General features: G+C 50.2%; 14 protein-coding genes across 14 annotated transcripts in view; all 14 read right to left on the bottom strand.

Moving 5' to 3' along the window:
- Positions 1-480: 480 nt before the first annotated feature.
- The window catches only part of Pcdhgb7 (protocadherin gamma subfamily B, 7), an 88,737-nt gene continuing 68,066 nt past the window's right edge, over positions 481-21,151 (bottom strand). The window contains exons 2-4 of the mRNA NM_001012215.1: positions 15,700-15,758; positions 7,107-7,195; positions 481-2,462 (exon numbers count right to left, since the gene is read on the bottom strand). Of these exons, the coding sequence (NP_001012215.1) occupies positions 2,236-2,462; positions 7,107-7,195; positions 15,700-15,758 (375 nt within the window). The 3' untranslated portion in view covers positions 481-2,235. The remainder of the gene's footprint in view (positions 2,463-7,106; positions 7,196-15,699; positions 15,759-21,151) is intronic.
- The window catches only part of Pcdhga1 (protocadherin gamma subfamily A, 1), a 180,457-nt gene continuing 159,789 nt past the window's right edge, over positions 484-21,151 (bottom strand). Inside the window, exons 2-4 of the mRNA NM_001037140.1 lie at positions 15,700-15,758; positions 7,107-7,195; positions 484-2,462 (exon numbers count right to left, since the gene is read on the bottom strand). Of these exons, the coding sequence (NP_001032217.1) occupies positions 2,236-2,462; positions 7,107-7,195; positions 15,700-15,758 (375 nt within the window). The 3' untranslated portion in view covers positions 484-2,235. The remainder of the gene's footprint in view (positions 2,463-7,106; positions 7,196-15,699; positions 15,759-21,151) is intronic.
- Positions 484-21,151, bottom strand: part of Pcdhga2 (protocadherin gamma subfamily A, 2) — a 173,907-nt gene continuing 153,239 nt past the window's right edge. Inside the window, exons 2-4 of the mRNA NM_001037139.1 lie at positions 15,700-15,758; positions 7,107-7,195; positions 484-2,462 (exon numbers count right to left, since the gene is read on the bottom strand). Coding sequence (NP_001032216.1) covers positions 2,236-2,462; positions 7,107-7,195; positions 15,700-15,758 — 375 coding nt within the window. The 3' untranslated portion in view covers positions 484-2,235. The remainder of the gene's footprint in view (positions 2,463-7,106; positions 7,196-15,699; positions 15,759-21,151) is intronic.
- The window catches only part of Pcdhga3 (protocadherin gamma subfamily A, 3), a 168,713-nt gene continuing 148,045 nt past the window's right edge, over positions 484-21,151 (bottom strand). Inside the window, exons 2-4 of the mRNA NM_001037154.1 lie at positions 15,700-15,758; positions 7,107-7,195; positions 484-2,462 (exon numbers count right to left, since the gene is read on the bottom strand). Of these exons, the coding sequence (NP_001032231.1) occupies positions 2,236-2,462; positions 7,107-7,195; positions 15,700-15,758 (375 nt within the window). The 3' untranslated portion in view covers positions 484-2,235. The remainder of the gene's footprint in view (positions 2,463-7,106; positions 7,196-15,699; positions 15,759-21,151) is intronic.
- Positions 484-21,151, bottom strand: part of Pcdhga5 (protocadherin gamma subfamily A, 5) — a 148,156-nt gene continuing 127,488 nt past the window's right edge. Inside the window, exons 2-4 of the mRNA NM_001037137.1 lie at positions 15,700-15,758; positions 7,107-7,195; positions 484-2,462 (exon numbers count right to left, since the gene is read on the bottom strand). Of these exons, the coding sequence (NP_001032214.1) occupies positions 2,236-2,462; positions 7,107-7,195; positions 15,700-15,758 (375 nt within the window). The 3' untranslated portion in view covers positions 484-2,235. The remainder of the gene's footprint in view (positions 2,463-7,106; positions 7,196-15,699; positions 15,759-21,151) is intronic.
- Pcdhga7 (protocadherin gamma subfamily A, 7) overlaps positions 484-21,151 on the bottom strand; it is a 124,844-nt gene continuing 104,176 nt past the window's right edge. The window contains exons 2-4 of the mRNA NM_001014773.1: positions 15,700-15,758; positions 7,107-7,195; positions 484-2,462 (exon numbers count right to left, since the gene is read on the bottom strand). Of these exons, the coding sequence (NP_001014773.1) occupies positions 2,236-2,462; positions 7,107-7,195; positions 15,700-15,758 (375 nt within the window). The 3' untranslated portion in view covers positions 484-2,235. The remainder of the gene's footprint in view (positions 2,463-7,106; positions 7,196-15,699; positions 15,759-21,151) is intronic.
- The window catches only part of Pcdhga8 (protocadherin gamma subfamily A, 8), a 113,983-nt gene continuing 93,315 nt past the window's right edge, over positions 484-21,151 (bottom strand). Inside the window, exons 2-4 of the mRNA NM_001037156.1 lie at positions 15,700-15,758; positions 7,107-7,195; positions 484-2,462 (exon numbers count right to left, since the gene is read on the bottom strand). Of these exons, the coding sequence (NP_001032233.1) occupies positions 2,236-2,462; positions 7,107-7,195; positions 15,700-15,758 (375 nt within the window). The 3' untranslated portion in view covers positions 484-2,235. The remainder of the gene's footprint in view (positions 2,463-7,106; positions 7,196-15,699; positions 15,759-21,151) is intronic.
- Positions 484-21,151, bottom strand: part of Pcdhga9 (protocadherin gamma subfamily A, 9) — a 103,251-nt gene continuing 82,583 nt past the window's right edge. The window contains exons 2-4 of the mRNA NM_001037158.1: positions 15,700-15,758; positions 7,107-7,195; positions 484-2,462 (exon numbers count right to left, since the gene is read on the bottom strand). Coding sequence (NP_001032235.1) covers positions 2,236-2,462; positions 7,107-7,195; positions 15,700-15,758 — 375 coding nt within the window. The 3' untranslated portion in view covers positions 484-2,235. The remainder of the gene's footprint in view (positions 2,463-7,106; positions 7,196-15,699; positions 15,759-21,151) is intronic.
- Positions 484-21,151, bottom strand: part of Pcdhga10 (protocadherin gamma subfamily A, 10) — a 93,170-nt gene continuing 72,502 nt past the window's right edge. The window contains exons 2-4 of the mRNA NM_001037135.1: positions 15,700-15,758; positions 7,107-7,195; positions 484-2,462 (exon numbers count right to left, since the gene is read on the bottom strand). Coding sequence (NP_001032212.1) covers positions 2,236-2,462; positions 7,107-7,195; positions 15,700-15,758 — 375 coding nt within the window. The 3' untranslated portion in view covers positions 484-2,235. The remainder of the gene's footprint in view (positions 2,463-7,106; positions 7,196-15,699; positions 15,759-21,151) is intronic.
- The window catches only part of Pcdhga11 (protocadherin gamma subfamily A, 11), an 84,490-nt gene continuing 63,822 nt past the window's right edge, over positions 484-21,151 (bottom strand). Inside the window, exons 2-4 of the mRNA NM_001037153.1 lie at positions 15,700-15,758; positions 7,107-7,195; positions 484-2,462 (exon numbers count right to left, since the gene is read on the bottom strand). Of these exons, the coding sequence (NP_001032230.1) occupies positions 2,236-2,462; positions 7,107-7,195; positions 15,700-15,758 (375 nt within the window). The 3' untranslated portion in view covers positions 484-2,235. The remainder of the gene's footprint in view (positions 2,463-7,106; positions 7,196-15,699; positions 15,759-21,151) is intronic.
- Positions 484-21,151, bottom strand: part of Pcdhgb8 (protocadherin gamma subfamily B, 8) — a 79,536-nt gene continuing 58,868 nt past the window's right edge. Inside the window, exons 2-4 of the mRNA NM_001037159.1 lie at positions 15,700-15,758; positions 7,107-7,195; positions 484-2,462 (exon numbers count right to left, since the gene is read on the bottom strand). Of these exons, the coding sequence (NP_001032236.1) occupies positions 2,236-2,462; positions 7,107-7,195; positions 15,700-15,758 (375 nt within the window). The 3' untranslated portion in view covers positions 484-2,235. The remainder of the gene's footprint in view (positions 2,463-7,106; positions 7,196-15,699; positions 15,759-21,151) is intronic.
- Pcdhga12 (protocadherin gamma subfamily A, 12) overlaps positions 484-21,151 on the bottom strand; it is a 75,199-nt gene continuing 54,531 nt past the window's right edge. The window contains exons 2-4 of the mRNA NM_001037337.1: positions 15,700-15,758; positions 7,107-7,195; positions 484-2,462 (exon numbers count right to left, since the gene is read on the bottom strand). Coding sequence (NP_001032414.1) covers positions 2,236-2,462; positions 7,107-7,195; positions 15,700-15,758 — 375 coding nt within the window. The 3' untranslated portion in view covers positions 484-2,235. The remainder of the gene's footprint in view (positions 2,463-7,106; positions 7,196-15,699; positions 15,759-21,151) is intronic.
- The window catches only part of Pcdhgc3 (protocadherin gamma subfamily C, 3), a 34,851-nt gene continuing 14,183 nt past the window's right edge, over positions 484-21,151 (bottom strand). Inside the window, exons 2-4 of the mRNA NM_053943.1 lie at positions 15,700-15,758; positions 7,107-7,195; positions 484-2,462 (exon numbers count right to left, since the gene is read on the bottom strand). Of these exons, the coding sequence (NP_446395.1) occupies positions 2,236-2,462; positions 7,107-7,195; positions 15,700-15,758 (375 nt within the window). The 3' untranslated portion in view covers positions 484-2,235. The remainder of the gene's footprint in view (positions 2,463-7,106; positions 7,196-15,699; positions 15,759-21,151) is intronic.
- On the bottom strand, positions 2,013-21,149 carry Pcdhgc5 (protocadherin gamma subfamily C, 5). Its single transcript, NM_001164288.1, is given in 4 exon segments — positions 2,013-2,462; positions 7,107-7,195; positions 15,700-15,758; positions 18,609-21,149. Coding segments are annotated over 4 exon segments (2,835 nt in total). The 5' UTR covers positions 21,069-21,149; the 3' UTR covers positions 2,013-2,235.

The following is a 21,151-nucleotide window of genomic DNA, read 5'->3' as shown; positions in this document are numbered from 1 at the left end:
TCCTCCACTGGATCAGCCCCCTCCCACAGCTGAAGGTAGGTAGCTAGTAGGGAAGGGGCGGGAACTAGGAAAACGTCCCCAGAGCTCTCCCGTCCCTACTCACGCTCCTGCTCCCCGCCCCCCATGCAGGGTCTCCTTTTCTGCCTGGAGACAGCCCTGAGAATAAATCTGTGCACTCAGTTGCGCACGCATTCAAACTCCCCACCCCCACAATGGACTCTCCAGCGACACCACCACCGCATACTGATCCACAAGCACCATTACAGCTCATCACATATTATTAGAGACGCCAGGGAATCGGAAACGTGCATTCCATATTGGACAGTCAGATGCGCACTGCACAAGCACACGCCATTCAAAAATAGATCGAGACAAAAAACCGAGACACAAACATGACCCTTCGATTCTATTATTTAAGACAAACCCCTCGACTCCACCCACATGTTCTGTGTTCCATTTCTTAAACAGACGCGGTCAGACTTTCAGAAGAAACCATTTTTTATTTTTAATTTTCGAAGAAAAAAGCCATATAAATATTAGAGTATAAAACTTGCGAGAGATATCGGAAGGGGGATGGGCAGGAGCTACGTGACTATGCGAAGAGAAGCTTTTATAGAGAAGTCAGTACAGGGAGGGGTCGCCGCAGCGTGTGGACACAGCACAAAACACAGCACTGGCCGCGCAGGCAGATTGAGATTCAAAGGACAGACGGCTGCGCACAGCCCACCGCCCGCTGCCCACTCGCCATCACGTAAAAGCACACCACACTATACTATTGGCTATTCTACACCAGCGGGAGGAGGAAGGGGGCTTCTACACTACTGTAAGGGCTCGGGCAGAGGAAGTTCTATGCACAAGGAGGCACTGGGGGGCTTTAACCGGTCTGTGGCCACGAGGGGGCGGCCTGGGGGCCTGGGCAGTGGCCTTCTGAGAAATGGCACCTGGTAAGGTGGAGGCCAGGGGCTTGAGGAATACAGGGGCCCAGAGGCCCAGGGGAAAAGCCTCATCATTGGCTGAGACTTTATAGCCACTTGGTCCCTTGTTCTAGCTACCGGACTAGACCCAGGGTCCAAGAATGACCTTGCTGGGCTCCCTTCCTGCTAGGACCACTGACCCTCCCACCAAGGGCACCTCTGGAGTACCCAGCACCCACAGAGGCCCCTCTTTCCTCTCTGGTCTTAAACTCACTTAGAAGTCTTCTTGGACTGAAATGTCAGCTTAAATCCATTGGTCCTGGTGGCTCAGCCCAAGCTGCCCAGGCTGAACCAGGAGGGAGGGGTCTGGCCTGATGTTTGTCTATGGCTAGAATTTGAGGATTGAGCCAGTACCCTGGGTACGTACAGAGCCCCTTGCAAGACCCTATTAACAGGCTGTTTTGTCCACTGCCCCCACTCCCAGCAGTATACACTCAGCTTCCCTTTAGTTTACCACCCCCTACTGTCTCCAGACATGCAAAGGAGTCTCTTCTTTGAGGAGTAGGAAGTCACAGCATGCAGTGGGAACATCAAACAATGGAGAACAGAAGACTGGTAGTCCCCAGGCATTGAAAAGAGGCTTAGTAGCAAAATGCCTTCCCAAAAATCCAGCAAGCATCATCAGTACCAGGGGCATGGTGACTGTTCCCCAAAACTTAAGCATTGGTCTCAGGCTCTAGGAGGAAATGAGAAGACTGGTACCAAACCATGCTTTGGGGGACAGCTGAACTGAAGGAGAGGCCAAAGGATTGTAATACTCTCCCACCTGTTCAGAACTAGGAGCCCCCTTAGCTCACCTGTCACCCCAACAGCCCAACTACCTGGCTCAAAGAGAGGGTGTTGACTGAAAGGGTGGGGTGGGGAGAGGGAGGCTGGAGATGAATGAGCCTGACTGGGTTGGAAGATGGGGAGTTCAGCTGTAACTAGGGGAGTGTGGCATGGTGTTTGTGTGTGTGTGTGTGTGTGTGTGTGTGTGTGTGTGTGTATCCACACTAACCCTGCTACCTATGTGGGTACAATCACTGATTGGATAGGGGGTCCCAGCAGAACTCTCTTTGCATATTCAACCCCCCTAGGGTACAAAGAGGGGGTGTTGGCTTGGGCACTTGTTTCTGTTTCCCAACGGGGAGCATGGCCTGGCTGTGGCTCCTACCAGAATCCTGGGGTGAGCCCTGAAATTCTGAGGCCTGGGTACAAGTAAGGACAAGCTGGACTGGCTGGGGAGGGAGGCTGCCCTGTGGCTCAAGGCCTGGCCTCCATATTACTTCTTCTCTTTCTTGCCCGACTTCTTCTTGTTGCCATTGCCGCCTGCCGGAGCCTTGCCATCTCGTTTGCCAGCTGCGTTGGTCAGTGTGGCATTGCTGCCAGGGATGTACACGTTCTGGCGGTAGTCAGGCACGTGCTGCAGGGTAAACTGGGGTCCATATCGAGCGCTCAAACCCATAGTGCCAGTGCCCCCTCCCAGAGTGGAGCTCCCATCAGCGGCTTCTGCGGAGACAGAAGAGGAGTGGATGGTCAGATGGGGTCAGTGACTTCCTTACACTGCAGTTAGTGAGTGACTGGGCCCAACCACTGGGAATACAGTGGTCACCAAGGCTGTCTGTCTCTGTGCACAAAGGAGCTAGGGGGAGAAGTCAAGAGTGACCTAAGATCCTCAGCAAGTCTACCCAGCCTCCCAGTACCATCCATCTGCTTTCTAAATACCTTCACTTCCATAAAATGAAGGTAAGTCAGAAAGCATCCATTTTGGGTAAGAATTATAAAAGAGAAAATGCTTCTGAAGTGCCCAGACTAGTGCTTGCTGTGGGGCAGGTACTCAATTGTGCTAACTAGCGTTTCTCTAAGGCTTTGATACCTGTCCCTGCCTTCCACACTAGACCATGATTTGTGCATTATCTTCCCCCAACCAAGGCTTGGCACGGCCCATGCGCTCAGCTGCTCTGCCGCCATTAATTTGTATGCTGGAGTGCCCTTCCATTCATGTACACGTCTCTGTGTGGAACTGGGAATTGGACTCATGCCATTGCACACACTTCCCCAGCTGAGCTACATATCCAGCCCAGCCCTTGGCTTGTTGGTTGGTTTGGTTTGGTTCTTCTTGGATTTTCTTGTTGTTTGTTGGGGGGTGATTTGGTTCGTTTTGGTTTTTCGAGACAGGGTTGCTCTGTGTAGCCCTGGCTGTCATGGAACTTGCTCTGTAGACCAGGCTGACTTCAAACTCAGAGATCCGCCTGCTTGTTCTGGGATTAAATGTGTCAGCCATTGCTGGAGGAACTCAGAGTGGCATACTTGCTTAAAAACAGGTTCCTTGGCTGTATGGGAATGAGACCCAGATGACCAGAGTCCACCTGAGCAGCTGAAGCACAGAAATAATCCAATGGAGGGTTCTGTGAGGATTAAAGGAGACACACTGTGCCCTGGCACTTGACACATGCTCAGTAAACGCCTAACCTGCTGCCCCCTCATAGCCACCCTTGTCCTCCAGTCCACTGTATTCCTTCTGAACGGAGCTGGTGGTGAGGAGGGAGGTAGGAGTTTGACTTCCAGATTCCCAGCCAGAGGCTCTGAAACCCTCTGACACAGAGAGAGTTGAAGGCCTTGCCCATCCTAGCCAAAAGCTGGAGCAGTTTTTCCCCTAGGCTGTGCCTCCACCCTCGACCTTGGAGCTAATAGAGAGGTGGACTAAAGCTGGAGAGGTTGAGTAATTCTGGGACATCAACCAGGGATTGAGAAATAGAGACAGGAAATATTTCCAGTTTGGGCATGAAGGGAAAGCAAGAGATGGGAAGAGCAGAGATGTGCCGAGATGTGCCGAGATGTGCCGAGATGTGCCAGGGTCTCTCCACCTTGGCAACCTGGGTTCTCACAACCCTCTAGATCCAGTCCCCCAAAGTCCTGAAGCAGAAGGCCTTCGGGCAACAGGCCTGGTAGGAGGGAACAGCTGCCCACCCCTCCCACCCCTTTCATTTGTTGACATCTCCCTAATTAACTCCAGGAGGTACCAGCCCTCCATGGCCCACCCTTCCCCTCCAGCCTGGGTATGGAAGGGGGAAGGGCCCAGATCTAGTTTCAAAGAGACAGGATTCCAAAGTGATTTAGGGGATTGAGAAGAGTGTGTGTGTGGGGGGTATAGAACTGCTTCTGCCCCCAAGCACTCAATTAGGAAAGAATGTGGAGGAACTGAGAAAGGAGACTGAGCAAAAAGACCGGAAGTGCTTCACTGAATGGCAAGAAGGCAGGCCCACCCACATCCTACATCCACCCAAGATCTCCGAGAATCATTCAAAATGGCCACTTGGTGGGAAAGAACTTGAGGAAATCAGGAGGGAGAGAAATTGAAGATGAAGAACGGACACTGGTGTGCTGCCCTGTCAGCTCCGCTGGTTCAGAGACTCCAGTGGCTTTTCCGATTATATCCTAACCCCCAAGACTTGGCCTAGGCAAGGTCCAAGGGTTTCACCAGTCTCAGGGAAAAACATACTTAGAAATGCAAAGAGACATCATCTTTTCCACTGGAGGAAGGGTTGCTGGCCTCTCTCCAGCTCTAAACTCATTACCACCTTCCCCTGGTCCCCTTAATACTGCCAGTCCAAGTCAGACAAAGACCCCACAATAACAATAACCAGAGTTAGCCAAAGAAGTGAGCCCAAAACTGGCACAGCTGCAGACCGCAGCCTGCTTTTGGGTGCACCTCCCCCAAGTGTTTATTTAAGAGCTCTCGAAAGGGTCCCTCCCTTCTCTCCTCTCTAGGCTGGCTGGGCTGGGCTCCAGGAGCCTCTCAGGCTCTGGGGTTTGGAAGTAGGTGTGAAAGTGAGAGCTGGGCCTGACCCTGCCACCTCAGTTCTGGAGTCTGTTCTCCCCAGAGCCCAAGGCTAGGGCCTTGGGTCAGGTCCTGTGTGGGCTGGAGGGGTGGAGCCCTTACAGGGAGCGTGCATGAGGCCATGGCACTACTCCAGAGAGACCTTCTGGGAAGGTTTTAGGCCATAAATACTGTTTCCATGTCTGTTTTTAGCATCTGGATTTGGGCTGAAAAGACTGCTTTCTGGCCTTAGGGCTCAAGGCCACAACAGCTAAAGAGACCTGTTTACTTCCCTCAAGAGCTGAACCTGGCATGTCCCCAGGCCCAGTGCATGCAGCTGGCCTCTCAGGGATCTCAGCCCTGTCCCCAAGAGCTGACAGCTCCTATCATGTCCCCATCCTCTGCCCTTTGGTCAGCTGTAGGCTAGGCCTCATTCAGTCTCACCGACATCAAGGGTAAGATTACTAAATCATATCAAATAAAAATACATGGATTTCAGCTACCTCTGAATTTGGGGTAGATAAGAATTTTTTTAATATAGTTTGCCTCGTGTAAACAATTTAAGAAGGATTTATACTAAAACTGTATATAGCCAAGCGGTAGTGACACACGCCTTTACTCCCAGCACTGAAGCGGTTGGTCTCCAGAGTGAGTTCTAGGACATCCACGGCTACGTAGAGAAACCCTATCTCAAAAACAAACAAAAAGCATATACTCATCATTCAGTGAGATTATATTTCACTGGGAGCCATAGGAAGAATAATGCTCAGGGGTGGGGTGTGGGGGACCCATAGGAGGAATTAGCTTCCAGGTCCAGTCAGCAAAGAGGGAACAGGCTAGATCTAAAGGAGACTGAGGACGGAAGAAATGGCCCTGGGAGTGAGGTTGACCTGGGAGGCAGGTAAGAAATGACCTGGGAAGCCCCAGGTAAGTGGTATTTCACAGGTGCTCCCCACAGAGCATGCTCAGAGGTTAGAGAGGCTTGGTTAAAACAAAGTCCTAAAGTTTGGTTAGCACACATCCTGCTCAGGTTAAAGGGATGCTTCTCCTGGCTGGGCTTTCTACCTACTGGTCCCCTAGCTACTCTCAAGAGCAAAGCTAAGCATTGTTGTGTGAGGCCCAGTAGGGCTTAAGTTTCTTTAAGTTTCCCACAGACTTGTCTCCTGGGCCAGAAGTTAGTCCTTCTACAGGTGTGAGATTCTTTTTCTTATAATTCAGTCTATTTTGGTTTAATTATTTGGATGAGAATACAAAGGGATGAGTTTCACTGGGGCTCCTTCATAGGTGTAGTAGAAGTTAGATTATGACTCTGGGTTGTGCTTGCCCACCGTGCACAAGGCCTTGGGGGGTACCACACAACTATGCTGTCAGCGTTCAGGAGGTGGGGGGTTCAGGAGGATCAGAAGTTCAAGGTCATCCTCACATGCACACAGAGTTGGAGGCCAGCCTGGCTTCATGAGCCCCGTCTCAAAAGAAAGAAAAATGCTTCTGTCTTTCTCTTTTATCCCTACAGGTCCATAAGGTTAATGATTAGTCAATTACAGCACCATCCTGTAATCACGCTCTGCTAACACTATGCTGAGGACCTTATATTTGATGGTCAAACAGTGCTGGGCAGTGGTGGCACCACCTTTAATCCCAGCACTCAGGAGGCAGAGGCAGGCAAATCTCAGAGTTCAAGGCCAGCCTGGTCTACAGAGTGGGTTCCAGGACAGCAAAGGCTATGCCCCCAAGGATTTGAACCCAGGCTGGCCTGCTTCCAAAGCCTATACTCTTGAGTGTTAGCAAGTGTTATACTTGCCCTGCAGAGCATCCTCTGTGACTCTTGCTGTAGTACAGCCACTGGCACAAGACTGGCACAGTCGATGCTGATGCCCCTGCTATGGCTGTGGTTCTTTCTAAGCCTCGTGGGACAAGTGCAGTCCTGGTGTGAGGCTGTGGTGTGTGATGCGCATGTGCTGGCCCTTTCTAGGGTCATACTTATTTGTTTTGGTCTTGAGAGAGGGTCTTGCTTTGTAACCCAGACTGATCTCAAACTCCTGCCTTGGCAGACAGAATACGGAGGTTATAGGCGTGTGCCTCTGTACCCAGCTCACAGTGAGATTTGCAACCACTACCACCCCACATCCTCAGTGGACCACCTGATCACTCTGCTCTGGCCTTTCAGGGCCTCTCCACCCCTTTGTTGTCTGTCAAGATGAAGCTATGTCACTGGCGATCACCTGGTCTTCCAGAGAAGCCACACAGACTTATACTTCATCCATAGCTATAGCTATGATGGCAGCACCCCTCCCTCAGATTCCCACCCTATCACACCCATAGGTACCACTTACCACTGGCAGAGGCCAAGATCATGGCTTGCAGCATCTCTGTATCGAACTGGTTGTTGGGCCAGGTGCCGGTTTCATCCCCATTTTGGGATCTGTGGAGACAGTGACAAGGTCAGCTCCACTCATTCTCTCCCAGCCTCTTCTGGGGTTCTTCCCGGGGTTCCCAAAACCATCTTTATCTTTTATCTCTACCCCATGCCTAAGACCTGCTCCTGATGGAGTAGGTGGAGTTTATATAACCCTTCGACGCCAGACCCCAATCTGCCCATTCTCCAGGCCAGCCGGCTTTATGCTGTCTCAGATGCATTAAATGAATACCATCCCTCTGTCCTTCATGATAGGATGTGAGCTACTGTTACAGCCTGAGACATCAGAACATCTCAGGACAGTAAAAGAAGACAATTTGAGAGAATGTCTCATAACTAGAGGAATGGCCAGAAATGAGAGAGAAAGAGTCAGGTGACTCAGAAGCCCCAGGTAACGCCACAGCAGTTAACCCAGGCTCAGACTTGCTCAGTGTTTTCCTAAGTCCTCAGTATAAAGTCTATATAGTCCCATCAAACTGTCCACCCTGCTTCATATCCTGCCCACTCCCAGTCTTTCATCAAACAGATTCCCAGTAACTTCTGTCTCGGGCCCTCTCCTGTTGATGCCCAGAATGCCAAAGCACAGCTTTTGTTCTAGCAATGTAAATAAGTTGTGCCCAGGGGATTCTCAAATTTACTAGGGCTGGACTGAGCCCTCCATCGTTGCATCCGCTCCTTCATTACACTGACTTCTGTGATGTGTGGACCAGGGTCTCAGCAGGAAACCTGAGCACCTGAGCCTCAGTAGGTCACTTCGAAGCACTATTACGCATTGAAAACATGAAGTGACTCGTGTTTTTAATTTATTAAGAGTTCTATGGAATTGTAACTATGCTCAATGTGGGTTTTTCCCATGGTGCCAATTTCCCTTTGTGTCTTCCTCCTTTCTCCTTGTTTCTGTCCGTCTCTGTTTTTCTTTGCTTTTGTGACAATCTCACTCTGTAAGCCAAACTGGCCTCCAACTCATATAACCCAGGTGGGCCTCAAATTCACAGTAATTCTCCTGCCTCAGCTTTGTGAATACTGGGATTATAGGTATATAAAACCATACCTAGTCATCATGTGGCTTTTCAAGAATCAAATTGCTCTAGTTTGCGGGGTGAGGGAAGAAACCACACACACACACACACACACACACACACACACCACTCCACACATGCACACACACACACCACTCCACACACACACACACACACAGACACACACACACACACCACTCCACACATGCACACACACACACACCACTCCACACACCACACCACACACCACTCCACACATGCACACACATACCACTCCACACACACACACACACAGACACACACACACACACACCACTCCACACATGCACACACACACACACCACTCCACACATGCACACACACACACCACTCCACACACACACACACACACACACACAGACACACACACACACACCACTCCACACATGCACACACACACACACCACTCCACACACCACACCACACACCACTCCACACATGCACACACATACCACTCCACACACACACACACAGACACACACACACACACACCACTCCACACATGCACACACACACACACCACTCCACACACCACACACCATTCCACACATGCACACACACACACCACTCCACACACACACACACACTCAACCACTCCACACACAGCCTGCCATACACTAGCACAGTCTGACACAGAGATGTTCCTCCAGTAAACAGTAGCTGCCTGGCTGGGCCTGGTGGTGCATGTCTATAATCCTAGCACTTGGGAGGCTGAGGCAGGAAGACATTGGAGAGTCTCAGATCAATCTGAGATTCGTAGAGATAAACTTGCCTCAAACAAACAAACAAACAAATAAATAAATAAAAGTTGCTAAGGCGAAGAAGAGCTCAAGGGAGAGAATTAGGTCCTCATGAAGTAAAAAGAATTTGGTTTCAGGGCAGACCCTGAAGAGTGGAAGAGAGCATGTGTGCGTGCGCACGTGTGCATTTGTGCACTTGTGTAATCTAGCAGTCTGGAGGCTAAGGGAAGAAGAGTGTGACTTTCAGGCCAGCCTGCGTTATATAGAAAGTCTCAAAAAGCAAGAACCAGCTTGATGGTAGACTGCTTGTCTAGCGCGCAGGAGGCGTGGGGTTCCATGTCCAGCCTAGTAGAAGATAAATAGGTACTTTTATTTGTAAGCTTTATAGGGATGGACACTGTAACAGACAGCTATAGTACCAGTGCCACGGAGGCTGAGGTGGGGTAATCCGTTGAGCCCCACACTTAGAGGCCAGCCTGGGCCACACAGAGAGCCTCTCTCAAAACTTTTACCAAGTGAGCAAACAACAGTTCTGATAACAGGACAAATAGGTGTCAAATGCTGGGGACAGGACACACTGGCAGTGAGTGCCAGTGATGTGGTCCCTGGGAAACCCCAAATACCAACTATGTATTGTTCCTACCAAGACTGCTGAGTTATGTTGAATTTAGCCAAAAGAATCAACAAACCCAGACCGTGAGCATTTAAAAGACTACTGGCCTGGATGCTTTAAAAATATCTATTTCATTTTTCTAAAAAAAAAAAAAAATCAGGGAAACCGTTCTGATTAAAGCAGAGGGCAGAGACATGGCAACCAAATGCAATTCCTGCTCCTTGATCAAATTCTGAATTTAATTTTAAAATTAAGATTAAATTTAAAAGAACAGATTAAAAGGACACACTGAGGACATCTGAGATGGTCTGGTAGTGGACTGTGTATTACTATATTAATATTAAATTCCTCAAATGTGATCATTTGTGATTTTATAGGAGTCCTAGAAGGTGTGCATTGTATCACATGTTCTGATACCTGTAGTGCTTTCCCATGGTTCTCGAAGGATAGAATCTGTGTGTGTAAGTGAATAGTGAATCTAGGTTTGTTTGTTTAAATAAAACATTCAACATGCATACTTCAGCACACTAGTCTTTTCACTTTTCAATACATTTTAGACATTTTAAGATAAAACCCTGAAAGGTTAAAAGCGAGTCACCAAGCCAGGTGGTGGTGGCACTCTAATGCTACAGTCCCAGAGGCAGGCGGATCTCTAAGTTTGAGGCTACAGAAAAGTTCCAGGACAGTCAAAGCTACACAGAGAAACCCTGTCTGGAAAATATAAAACAAAACCAAGTCACCAAGGAGAGAAGGGGCACGGAAAACAGCTCTCAAGGCAGGGGAGAGGCCTGGCGTCAGGAACTGGAGGTTTGGGATGTGTGTGGAGAATTGGTTGGGAAAGCAGAGTGAACACTAAACATTTTGGCCTCCTCCTCCCTCAGAATTCTGGAGCGCTCCTGAGATACTCAGAGGCAAGGTTGCCATGGTGAGATTCAACCATGTGACATTTACTCTTTGCCCTGTGTACAAGGATGGAGGGATCCCCCCACCCCTCAGAGGACAGAAATTCAGACGAGTGTCTTTATGAAAACCAAAGGAACAACCCCCAGTCTAGTGTGACTGAGCTCATGAAGGTGCAGGAGAGCACGGATGGAGACCACTCAGGTCAGGAGGGTGCCCGGGCAGTGGGCAGTGCTGCCAGGAAATAAAGGTAAATGCAAGGGTAGCCTGGAACCATGAGGGCTGGACAGTGCTAGAGGCCAAACAGGAGGGGTTCTAAGGACTGGAGCCACTGGGTCGAGAGGGATTAGGATCACCTCTCGTTTCCAGCAGAGGAAGGCAGGCCTTGGAGGCCTTCTCAAAGTCACACACAGCTAGTTGAGTGGTACGATTGCAACTGCATCTGACCTGACATGACCCTAAAGCCCTTGATGATCTCACACAGAGGAACTTGGCTTCAACCAGGCATCCCTGGAGCCCAGCAGCAGATTCAAGGGGGCTCTTCCAAGATTTGAAGACAAAAGCAAGCATAAAGGTGCTTGCTGTCCAAGTACCCACATATTCTGGCTAACCCTGGGTGTGGAGGTCAGAGAAGAGCAGCAGCCTATGGTTGGGATTCTACAGAATAGTCTATGTTATGTTAAGTGAGAAACCTGGAAAAGCCACACTGACAACAGCTGGTACTTAATCGTGTTAAAATGTGTATGCATGCGTATTTGGTTAGCAAAGCAAGAATCTATTGGCACCTAAAAATAAACGTATCTATCCATATGAGATGCCATTATGCAACATTTAAATGGCTTTTGAAGAGTTTTTACTGACATGGGGGAATTCATTTGACATGTTATAAAGGAGAAAAAAATAGGCTACAATAATACTGGAAAGATGGATGACCTCGATTTCTATTAAAAAAAAAAAAAGGTACTATTGTGAACAAGTTTGCCACACTTTTCAAAAAAGAAGCTTATGCATGCTGTTTGACTATAGAAATAAAAATGCTTAGAAAGATACATAATGAGTATGTTAATTACTCAATGAAAAAATTGCAACCAAAAGACAAAAATGGTGGAAAAGGAACATTTGTACTAAAAAGGATTAAGAGACTTAGGAGATATTGAACCAAATGCAAAATGCATATTTTAAAAAAGAATATATATGTATGTATGTATATATATACATATACATATGTATATATATATATGTATATGTATTTCAGTCGGGGTTTCTATGTAGGCCTGGCTATCCTAGAACTCACTTACTCTGTAGGCCGGGCTGACTTCAAACCTACGGAGATCTACCTGCATCGGCCTCCAGAGTGCTGTGACTAAAGATATTCATTAGCATACCCAATAAAGGGGCAGGGCAATCCCAGATGAAATTACGTAATGCTTTGGATTTGCTTGGGAATGATCCAAGGGGTACAAGGGCAGGGATCGCAATGGCATAAGACAGGAGAGTGAGCTGGGGCTTCAGCTTCCTGTCTGTTTTCATATATGTCCATCTTTTCTAAATCAAAATCTATATCTAAGTCTAGTTCTTTCTAGATCAAGGGAGACTTTCTCTTTTTTCTATCTCTCCTGTTTGAGAAACACAATGTGCTGGGAACCAAACTCTGGTCTCTAAAAGAACAGTGAGCACTCTAAGCCTGTGAACTCCAAGAATGCACTATTCTGGGGTGGGGGTGGGGGCTCCTATTTGTTTTCGAACAACTGCCCAATCTGAAGGAGGGGGGAGAGGGAAGGAGGGAGGGGGCAGGAATAATGTCTCAGAGCAGGAATAGAAGGTCACCTAGGTTGGAGAAGAATAACCCAGGAACCACAAAGGATAAGGTGGTACCAGAGACTCTGGGAACAGCTGCAGAGCAGGATAGAGCCCAGGTTATGGCCTGAGAGAGAGAAATAGCTTGCTGGGCTTGAGGCTTGGAACAGTTGTTGGAATCAGAAGCCAGATGGATGGCCTAAGAAAAAACAGTGTGGGAGGGAGAAACTCACTACCAGCAAGGACTCTGGACTGTGGTTCTTTCCCTTTGGTTTGGGTACTGTGACCTACCCTTGCCTTGAACTCACCCTGGGTTACTGAAGACCCCAACACTGTCCCTGCTCTAACCCTGATGTGGCTGGACAGAGAGGCTAGCAGACAGTGAGCCAAAGGGTGGGCAGAGCATCAGTGGGGGGTAGTAACCAGTATTACCCTGAGAAAGAGAAATTGCCTTTCTTCATCTGCCTCTCTCCAGTGTGCTCATCAAAATGGCAGCCAAGAGAAAACTCCCTGTCCTTCTGTTTATTGTGAGAGGCCACAGAGCCTGTTCATAGGTTCTTCCTGCATCTGGAATGCTGTTCCTTGTCTTCTGGTGGTTGACTTGTACTCCTCCAGATTTCACCTGCCTTACTGCCTTCTGATCTCTTTCTGTTCTCTGACTAGGTCAACACTCAACACACTGCCAACTCCTTGAGATTGGAGACCACCTCTATCCCATGATGTATGGGCCGGAGAAGGGCCTCACTGAAGGCTAAATAAATGAAAGGGGAATCTGGCACCTCTGGATTACACACTGATGTTTGCTTCATCTTGGCCACTGTGGGGCTGAGTCACCCACAGCTGTGGAGGGGAGATCTCCTGAACCTGATATCTCCCCCAGAGCTCCAGTATGGATTCCAGGCCAGCAAAGCCTCTCAGTGATAAGAAGGGACAGGCAGCAAGGGAAGGAGGCTCCCAGGGTGCATATGAGAACAACTGCTGGGGCTTCCAAGACTAGCAATCACTGTTGCTTCAGGGCCAGGGTCTTGGCTGGCCAGGGTAGAAGGAACACAGTTGCTTCGTGTCTCAAAGCTGCTGCAGCTCCACTATCCCCTTCCAGGAAGCACTCCTTAATCTCCTCTCCCCACTCCACTCTTCTGCAGAGAACTATGGTTTCTCACCAGATTTTTTTGGAGTTTTTTTCAGGGGGTTACTTGTTTGTATAATGTGATTTACTGTCCTGTTGTTGCTTCCTCTGCTGACCTGGAAACTTCAGGGTTTGGGGATGGTGGTGTCTGCTTACTGGTTCTCCCCCCCCCCCCCCAGAGCTGGGGACTGAACCCAGGGCCTTGCCCTTGCTAGGCAAGCGCTCTACCACTGAGCTAAATCCCCAGCCCCTGCTTACTGGTTCTTACAGACATGTTAGTGCAGTGCCTGGCTCACAGTAGATACTCTGTAAAAACTCACTGAATGAATGAATACAAGACCGACCTACAGAAGGCTGGCAAAGTCAGCAAGGAAAAAGGAAGCAGTTGGGGTCAAAGCAGGGGCAACAGCAGCCCCAGTCTCTTTGGTTGCCTTTTAGGGGCCCTCTAGGAAGTGCTTCACATTCCTGATGCTATGGGCCAGCCTGCGCATGCCTAAGACACATGTCCAGGAACTGGAATCTGCCTGTACTCAAGGCTTCTGGGTTCTTGTAGCTAGGGTTTGGTTGGTGAGGAGAAAGCAGAGTGGGACTCCCAAAACTCACCATCTTAGCATCTGGGCAAACACAGAAAGGGAGCAAGCCCAGGCCTTACTCCCCTCCCTAGACTTCCCAGTTTCTAGCTTCTGCCTTGTTAAGCTGGCCCAGATCCTATCCCACGCCCCTCAGACCAACTGAAGGTCTTTCTGCCGAAGTCCATCCTCCTTCCCAGCCCCACAGGGGGTTCTTGTCTCAGCAGGAATTTATTCTTGATTGAAATGAACAGCTGGGCCAGTCAGGATGGGAGGGTGAGTGGTGGAGAGTAGCCATCAAAGGGTCTATGTGTGAGGGGCAGGAGGCGGAGGCACTGGGGTGCTGGCTTGCCTACAAGTGCCAATAAATGAGACAGACGGGGATTGTGTGTGTGTGTGTGTGTGTGTGTGTGTGTGTGTGTGTGTGTGTGAGAGAGAGAGAGAGAGAGAGAGAGAGAGAGAGAGAGATTCTGAATGAAAAGCTGATAGACATGGAGAACGACACAAAAAGAGAACAGAAAGAGAAGCAGAAAGAGAGGGAGAGAGGAGGATAGAGCATGGAGAGAAGACCACAGTGACACAGGAAATGACTGGGCTGGGAGACAACAAAGAGGACAAGTAAAGGGACAGAGACAGAGAAGGGGGTGGGGGGACAGCCTGGCATTAGGGAGAGTCAAATATCTTCATGCCTTCTACTTTTATTGAACACCTTGGCAGGGCAGGCTTAGTACAGAAGTGCGTACAGATGGGGCAAAAAGACTCGGGTGTGAGGGGTGGAGAGAGGGGGAGGCAGAGACTGCAAACTAAGATGGGAACTTCGGGGAGAATGCAGAGATGAGAAGGGTTAGGGGACACACAAGCTGGAGAAAGGAGGTGCAGACTAAATCCAGCAGGTAGACAGGGCAGTGTGTGGAGTAAGACGACAGCTAGGAGAAGCAGGGTGAGAGAGACCTCTCTTGCTTCTCCTTAAGGGAAACTTTCTATTTCTTGTGTTGGAGTGAGAATGTATCATTTTATAAGCAATGCCATCTCCAGTTTGTGGTTTCCTTTTCCCAGAGCTGAGCTTCTCTCTCTCTCTCTCTCTCTCTCTCTCTCTCTCTCTCTCTCTCTCTCTCTCTCTCTCTCTCTCTCCCTCCCTCCCTCCCTCCCTTCCTCCTTCCCTCCCTCTCCCCCTCCCTCCCTCCCTTCCTCCTTCCCTCCCTCTCCCCCTCTCTCTCTCTCTTTGTCTCTCCCTCTTCCTCTCCCCCTCCTCCATTTTCCTCCATGGTTCACACAAGGTTCTCACTGGAGACAGCCTGTTTTTCTCTGGCCCCATTTCCTCTACTCAAGTCACAGGTCAGGCTAAAGCCCAGCTCGACTGGAGGGGAATGTAAACAACCGACAGATACAAAAGTCCTCCTCACCCCACCCCCACCCCTGACCATCCTTGAAGTCCCACAGAGCCTTCAGGAGATCAGAAAATGTGCGTGCGGCTGGGAGAAGGAAGAGGGTGCGTGGGTGAATCTCGCTTCCAAAATAGCTGGAGCGGGCATCTTCTCTTTCTGGGATTTGTATTAGCAGCCCCCAGAACACAAAAGCCTCCTGAAATCATGAAACGGCTAAAGAAGCCATTTGTTGAAAATGCCGAGCCCTTTCCTCATCTTCTCCCACGTCATCACTGAGAAAATGCCGCAGAGAAGAGGGTGGGATGGGGAGTCAGTCACCTACCCGCTCGTGCCGGGTCTCTGGGCTTGAGAGAAACGCCAGTCAGTGTTGGGCGGGGCTTGCTGTGGAGGAAACAGAGAGATTGAGGCTTAGTACCCAACAGCAGCTAGGTGTTTCCAGAGCCCCTGGGAATGGGGGCAGGGAATGGTTAGTGGCGGAAAACGGATAAGGTGGGGGAGGGTACACATGTCTCCAAAGGTGGGGGTAGGGAGAACCAACCCAGAGATTAACAAAATATTTCATTTGATCACAGTGAACGAGCGCAGATTTCTTTGCTGAAGAAATGGATCCCTTTTTCCTGTCCCAGACTCAGAACTTCTGAGCCAAAATTCAAGTACCCAAAATGTTTTTTTGGTTTGTTTGTTTTTGGTGGAACTGGGAAAAGTGCCCCCCCCGCCCCCACCCACACACACCGAGTGGCAGGGAGGCTTTTAAAATCCCACCAGTCAAGCTAGAACCATTCAGCTCCTCAGCTGGGAACAAAGCATCAGCTGCAGCAAGATGGCTGCTGCTCTGGGTAACCCTTTTTGTGCCAAGTTGTGCACTCACACATTCAGAGGAACACCTCCACCGGGCCCTCGATCTCAAAGACCTCTTCCCACAGCTAAATACATTATTAATTTAGGAGTCATGCCAGCCTGGGCCTTTATAGGGCATCCAAGCTCCGGGATGCCTCTCACCCCCAGAACTTCATGCCTCACAATGGCCTGTGACTAAGGAGATGGGAACAAGGCAGCTCTCTGTCCAAGGCAGAGAAAATGGCTGGGATGGAATCCAGTGGGACCACATTCTACAGGCTCCAACCAGAGCCAGCTCAACTGTAGCCCTCTCCCAAACAGCTCAATTCACAGGGCTGGGCCAGCCACCGCTTAATTTCTAACTTCTGCAGGTTCCTTCCAGGAGATGTGTCCCACCACACATTCTTCTACTGCCATGACTTCACCAGGTTCTGGGATGTGCTGGTAATTAATTCTCACACAGGTTCCCAGGAGGAGAGAGTGTGAGCATCTTAGATTACTCTGGGGAGAAGGAAGACCCAGGACTTGCCAATGAGTCACACTGAGGTTCAGGAGTGACAGTGATGTGGGCGGAATCCAGAAACCAAGAATTCCTGGTGGGTCGAGTGCCATGATCACCATTCCAGGGCAGAGTGGAGACCCTCAGCCACTGTACCCATTGACAGTTGAACGTACATGAAGATGCAGGATGGTGATCTGACAGGAAGTGGGGCTGAAACTTTACACCCATATGAGAAGGGGAGAGGGGGAAGGGGACAAGCTTGTTCAGTGAGTGCTGCAGGGAAAGGAGAGCCCCCCAAAGACTTTTCTTCCATATTTGAGGTCTTATTGAGGAAAGCCTCTACCCCCCACCCTGTCTCATCCCAGCAGATGTTCATCTGCCAAGCTGTTCAAAGCACACACCAGGGTTAAACCCTCACCATTTATTCTAAACTTGAGCAAGTTGCTTGACCTCTGTGGAAGTAACCTCTAGCAGGCTGGTGACTATCCAGAAACAGTGGTGGGAGAAGCAAAGGATGTGTCCCCGCTCTTTGGTTTGGTTGGTTTGTTCTCTCTGCTTTGTTTTTGTTGTGGTGGTTTTATTTTTTTTTAATTTTTTAATTTAATTTTTTTTTTTTTTTTAGACAGGGTCTGTGTAGGCTGTCCTGGAACTCACTAAGTAGACCAGGCTTGCCTTGAATTCAGAGATCCGCCTGCCTCTGCAGAGTGTTGCTGGCTTTTGAAGGAGATGTGTAGTAGGGCTCTTTCAATGAACTAACAGAAGTAGTTGTATATGTTCCAAAATATAAACCCCATACAGCAGAGGCAGGGTGGAGCATAAACTGACAGAATCACAGCTTCAAAGTTTGTACTTTTGTTTTTTTCCATTTCAGTTTCCTTGCCCATGAGGGCTACCTCTGGCATCTGGCAGAAGCTGTGGTTTTCTCATCTGTTGGAGGAGGGAAGATTTGCCAAGTCTTAGATACTCTGAGCATTCTCCCCAAATCCTGACCCTAGATCTTTTAGCACATTCTTAACGGAACTAAAAGCCTACTTTTGAATCCCCGTAGTAGGGGTTCTCCAGGCCCCTACTTTCAGGGGGAGGACAGGGTCGCTGTTTACACTGGGGCCAACCAAGACCCTTCCTTATAAGAGGGGTGCAGGCACTGAGAGTGAGCGACTAGGTATAGAGCTCTAGGCCAGCTAGACCCGGAACTAGCAGATTCTGCTTGTCCCGGGCCTAGAAGGCCAGCGTCACTCCTGAATTTCTGGAAACCAACCCAGTTCAAGACCATGTAACCCTGTCCATCGGGGAGTTATGGGCGGGTTGGGGAGGCCTAGGAACCTCACTGGGTCTCAGCCAACCCGGACAACTTTCTGGGGTGGCCCAGGGGGTACGTGGGGGAGGGACAGCGCGTGGGCGTGACCAGCACCTAAGATACTCATAGTAGACAAGCCCTAGACAAACATCTGTGGTTGGCTGGAGCTGGAGCAAGCAGAATTGAAGTTAAGGACGGGTCGTCGTGAGAGTAGGGAGCAAGCCTCAAGAGTGGAAGCTCGCACTGGAGCCAACGCCCAGGTTTGCAGCGTGGGTCTGTGGCGGTCTCCACGCAGGACCCCCAGCATCTGCCAGATCACTGTGGAAATCACCCGCAGTGATGCGGGGCGCCACCCTTTCTATATACCACCACTCGCCCATAAACATCGCCCCCACCCCCATACTCAGAACCCCATCTTTGCGTCAACCACTCTGATTGTACACTTTCAAATATATCCAGTAGATGTGCCAGCTTGGTACAAAGAAAGAGAGAGAGAGAGAAAGAGAGAGAGAGTCAAGAGCACAGCCCCTTAGGCAGACCAGGCAGCTTCTCCATCGCGCCCCCCAGGGGTCGCATGGCGGCTCCCAGCCCTCACCTGGCTCCGCTCCCGCAGCGTACTAGACCGGGAACGCAAGGCCTCGGGCTCCAGCGCCAAGGCTGAGGGCTGCTGAACGCTGAGGGGCCTGAGGAAAGTGAAGTCACTGCCATCGGAGGCTGGAGAAAAGCACGTCCTGTAGCAATGGCTCTGAGAATCTGTGGGCCGCAGGGTCACCTCCATGTACTTTAGAGTGCCATCTGAGCTGACCTGAAGGTTGGGACTGGACTGTTTATAGAACTCCCTGGAGGGCGAGTCCTGGCCCCTGCAGCACTGGCCCCCACCCCGGTCCCTATCTTCATGCCTCCGCAGACACTTAGCTGACATGAAAGTGAAGGTAACTAGGGATAAGAGACTGACAGCTGCCAGCGCCACAATAAGATAAAGGGTGAGGTCTGACCGCTCGGGAGGGTGTGTGAGGAAGTCGCTGGATTTGGGCATTTCCTCTGCATCCTCGTCCTCCAGAACCAGCAATACTGTTGCTGTGGAGGATAGTGAAGGGTCACCATTGTCCCTCACCAGGACCACCACCTGTTGGGTATCAGAGTCGTCCTCCAATAAGGCCCGGGCTGTGCGCACCTCACCAGTGTGTGTAGATACGAGGAACAGTCCAGGGGCTGTGGACTGAGGTAATAGAGAGTAAGAGAGCCATGCATTGTGACCAGCATCAGCATCCACAGCTGTCACCTTGGTGACCAGAGAACCAGGAGGAGCAGATCGGGGGAGACGCTGAGGGGCTGAGAACTCCCTGCCAGATCGTGGGTGCAGTACAGTTGGGGCGTTATCGTTCTGATCAAGGACAAACACATGGAGAGATGTGTTAGCATACAGTCGGGGAGAGCCGGAATCTCGGACCCCCACCACAATCTGCAGCATCTGCAGTAATTCATAGTCAAAGGTCCGCTGGGCAAAGACTCGTCCATCTTCGGGGTTGACATACACGAAGGAGGAGGCTGGGGCTCCCTGAATTTGACTTCCCACAATAGAATAGGTGAGGCGGGCATTATCCCCCTCATCTGGATCAGAGGCAGCCACAGTACAGAGGAGAGAGCCTGGTGGCCGGTTTTCTGGGATATAAGCAGTGTAGAGCTGTTGGGTGAAATGGGGTGCGTTGTCATTAACATCTGAAATGTTCAGCCTGATGGTGAGATGTGTATGCAGGGGAGGTGATCCAGCATCACTGGCCAGCAGGTCGATGGTGTAATGGGATGTGACCTCTCGGTCCAAAGGCTGGCTGGTGAGCAGTGAGTAATGGTTCTCGGAAGGCTTGATCTGAAATGGCAGGTTTGGAGTTGTCTCCAGGATCACCTCACCATTTCTACCTGAGTCTCGGTCCCGCACATTAAACAACCCCACAACTGTGCCCACGGGTGTGCTCTCTAGGACAGGGTTGACCAAAGATGCCAGCAGCACCTCAGGGGGATTGTCGTTAGCATCCCCTACATCCACCTGGATTACACAGTGGCCCTCCATGGCTGGCTGTCCCTGGTCTCGAGCTCTTGCATGAATTTCATAGAAATTTGATTCCTCAAAATCTACCGGACCCAACACGTGGATTGCTCCAGTGTTAGGATCCAGGCCAAAGAGATTCTTCACTGCTTCAGATGTATGGTCTCCGAAAGAGTAGTCTAGTTGGCCATTGGTGCCCTCGTCTGGATCAGTGGCATTGAGACGGAGCAGCAGGGTCCCCGGGGGTGTGTTCTCTGGGAGTCCCACACGTAGAACTGAGGACTGGAAGGTTGGGGCATTATCATTGATGTCCAGCACAATGACAGAGATAAGGCTGGTCCCTGAGCGGGCTGGGGTTCCCCCATCCACAGCAGTGAGTACCAGCTGATGCCTTGCCTGGGCTTCCCGGTCTAGCTGCTGCTCTAGCACTAGCTCTGGGAAGAGCTTCCCATCTTTTAGGGTCTTCACATTCAGAGAGAAGTGACTGCTGGGGCTTAGAGTATAAAAGCTCACAGTATTGGTGCCCACGTCTGGGTCTTGGGCACTGTCCAGTGGGAACCTGGCTCCAGGTGCCGCTGATTCTGAGATGCGCATCTCTCGCTCAGGAGTGGCAAAGCTAGGAGAGTTGTCGTTGAGATCTAGGATCTCTACCTCTACCCGGGTGAGCTCCAGGGGGTGTTCGGTTACCACCTGTACAGGCAGCAGGCAGCTCGTGCTGGCTCCACACAGGCTCTCTCGGTCAATTTTTAGATTCACTGCCAAAGCTCCACTCATCAAGCTCAGGGAAAAATAGCGCCCGTTCTCCTCAGAGCCCAGTCTCAGCCTGCGACTCAACAGATCTGCCACCTTTAAGCCCAGATCTTGAGCAACGTTCCCCACCAAAGTCCCCGGCTCTGATTCCTCCACCACTGAATAACGAAGCTGCCCAGACACCCAGCCACAGCAGCACAAGGACAACATATACAGCACTTGCCGTTTACCAGTGACCTGTGGTGATGCCATAGGCCCCATGACCCAGAAGTCCCTTCTTGGAGAGCAACTGTGCAGTCCTGTCTCCAAGGTAAAAACCCAGAGCTTGGAATGCAGAAGCTGAA

This window comes from Rattus norvegicus, chromosome 18, assembly GCF_036323735.1.
Source record: "Rattus norvegicus strain BN/NHsdMcwi chromosome 18, GRCr8, whole genome shotgun sequence".
Classification (NCBI taxonomy): domain Eukaryota; kingdom Metazoa; phylum Chordata; class Mammalia; order Rodentia; family Muridae; genus Rattus; species Rattus norvegicus.
This window is presented reverse-complemented; position numbering and strand designations above follow the sequence as displayed.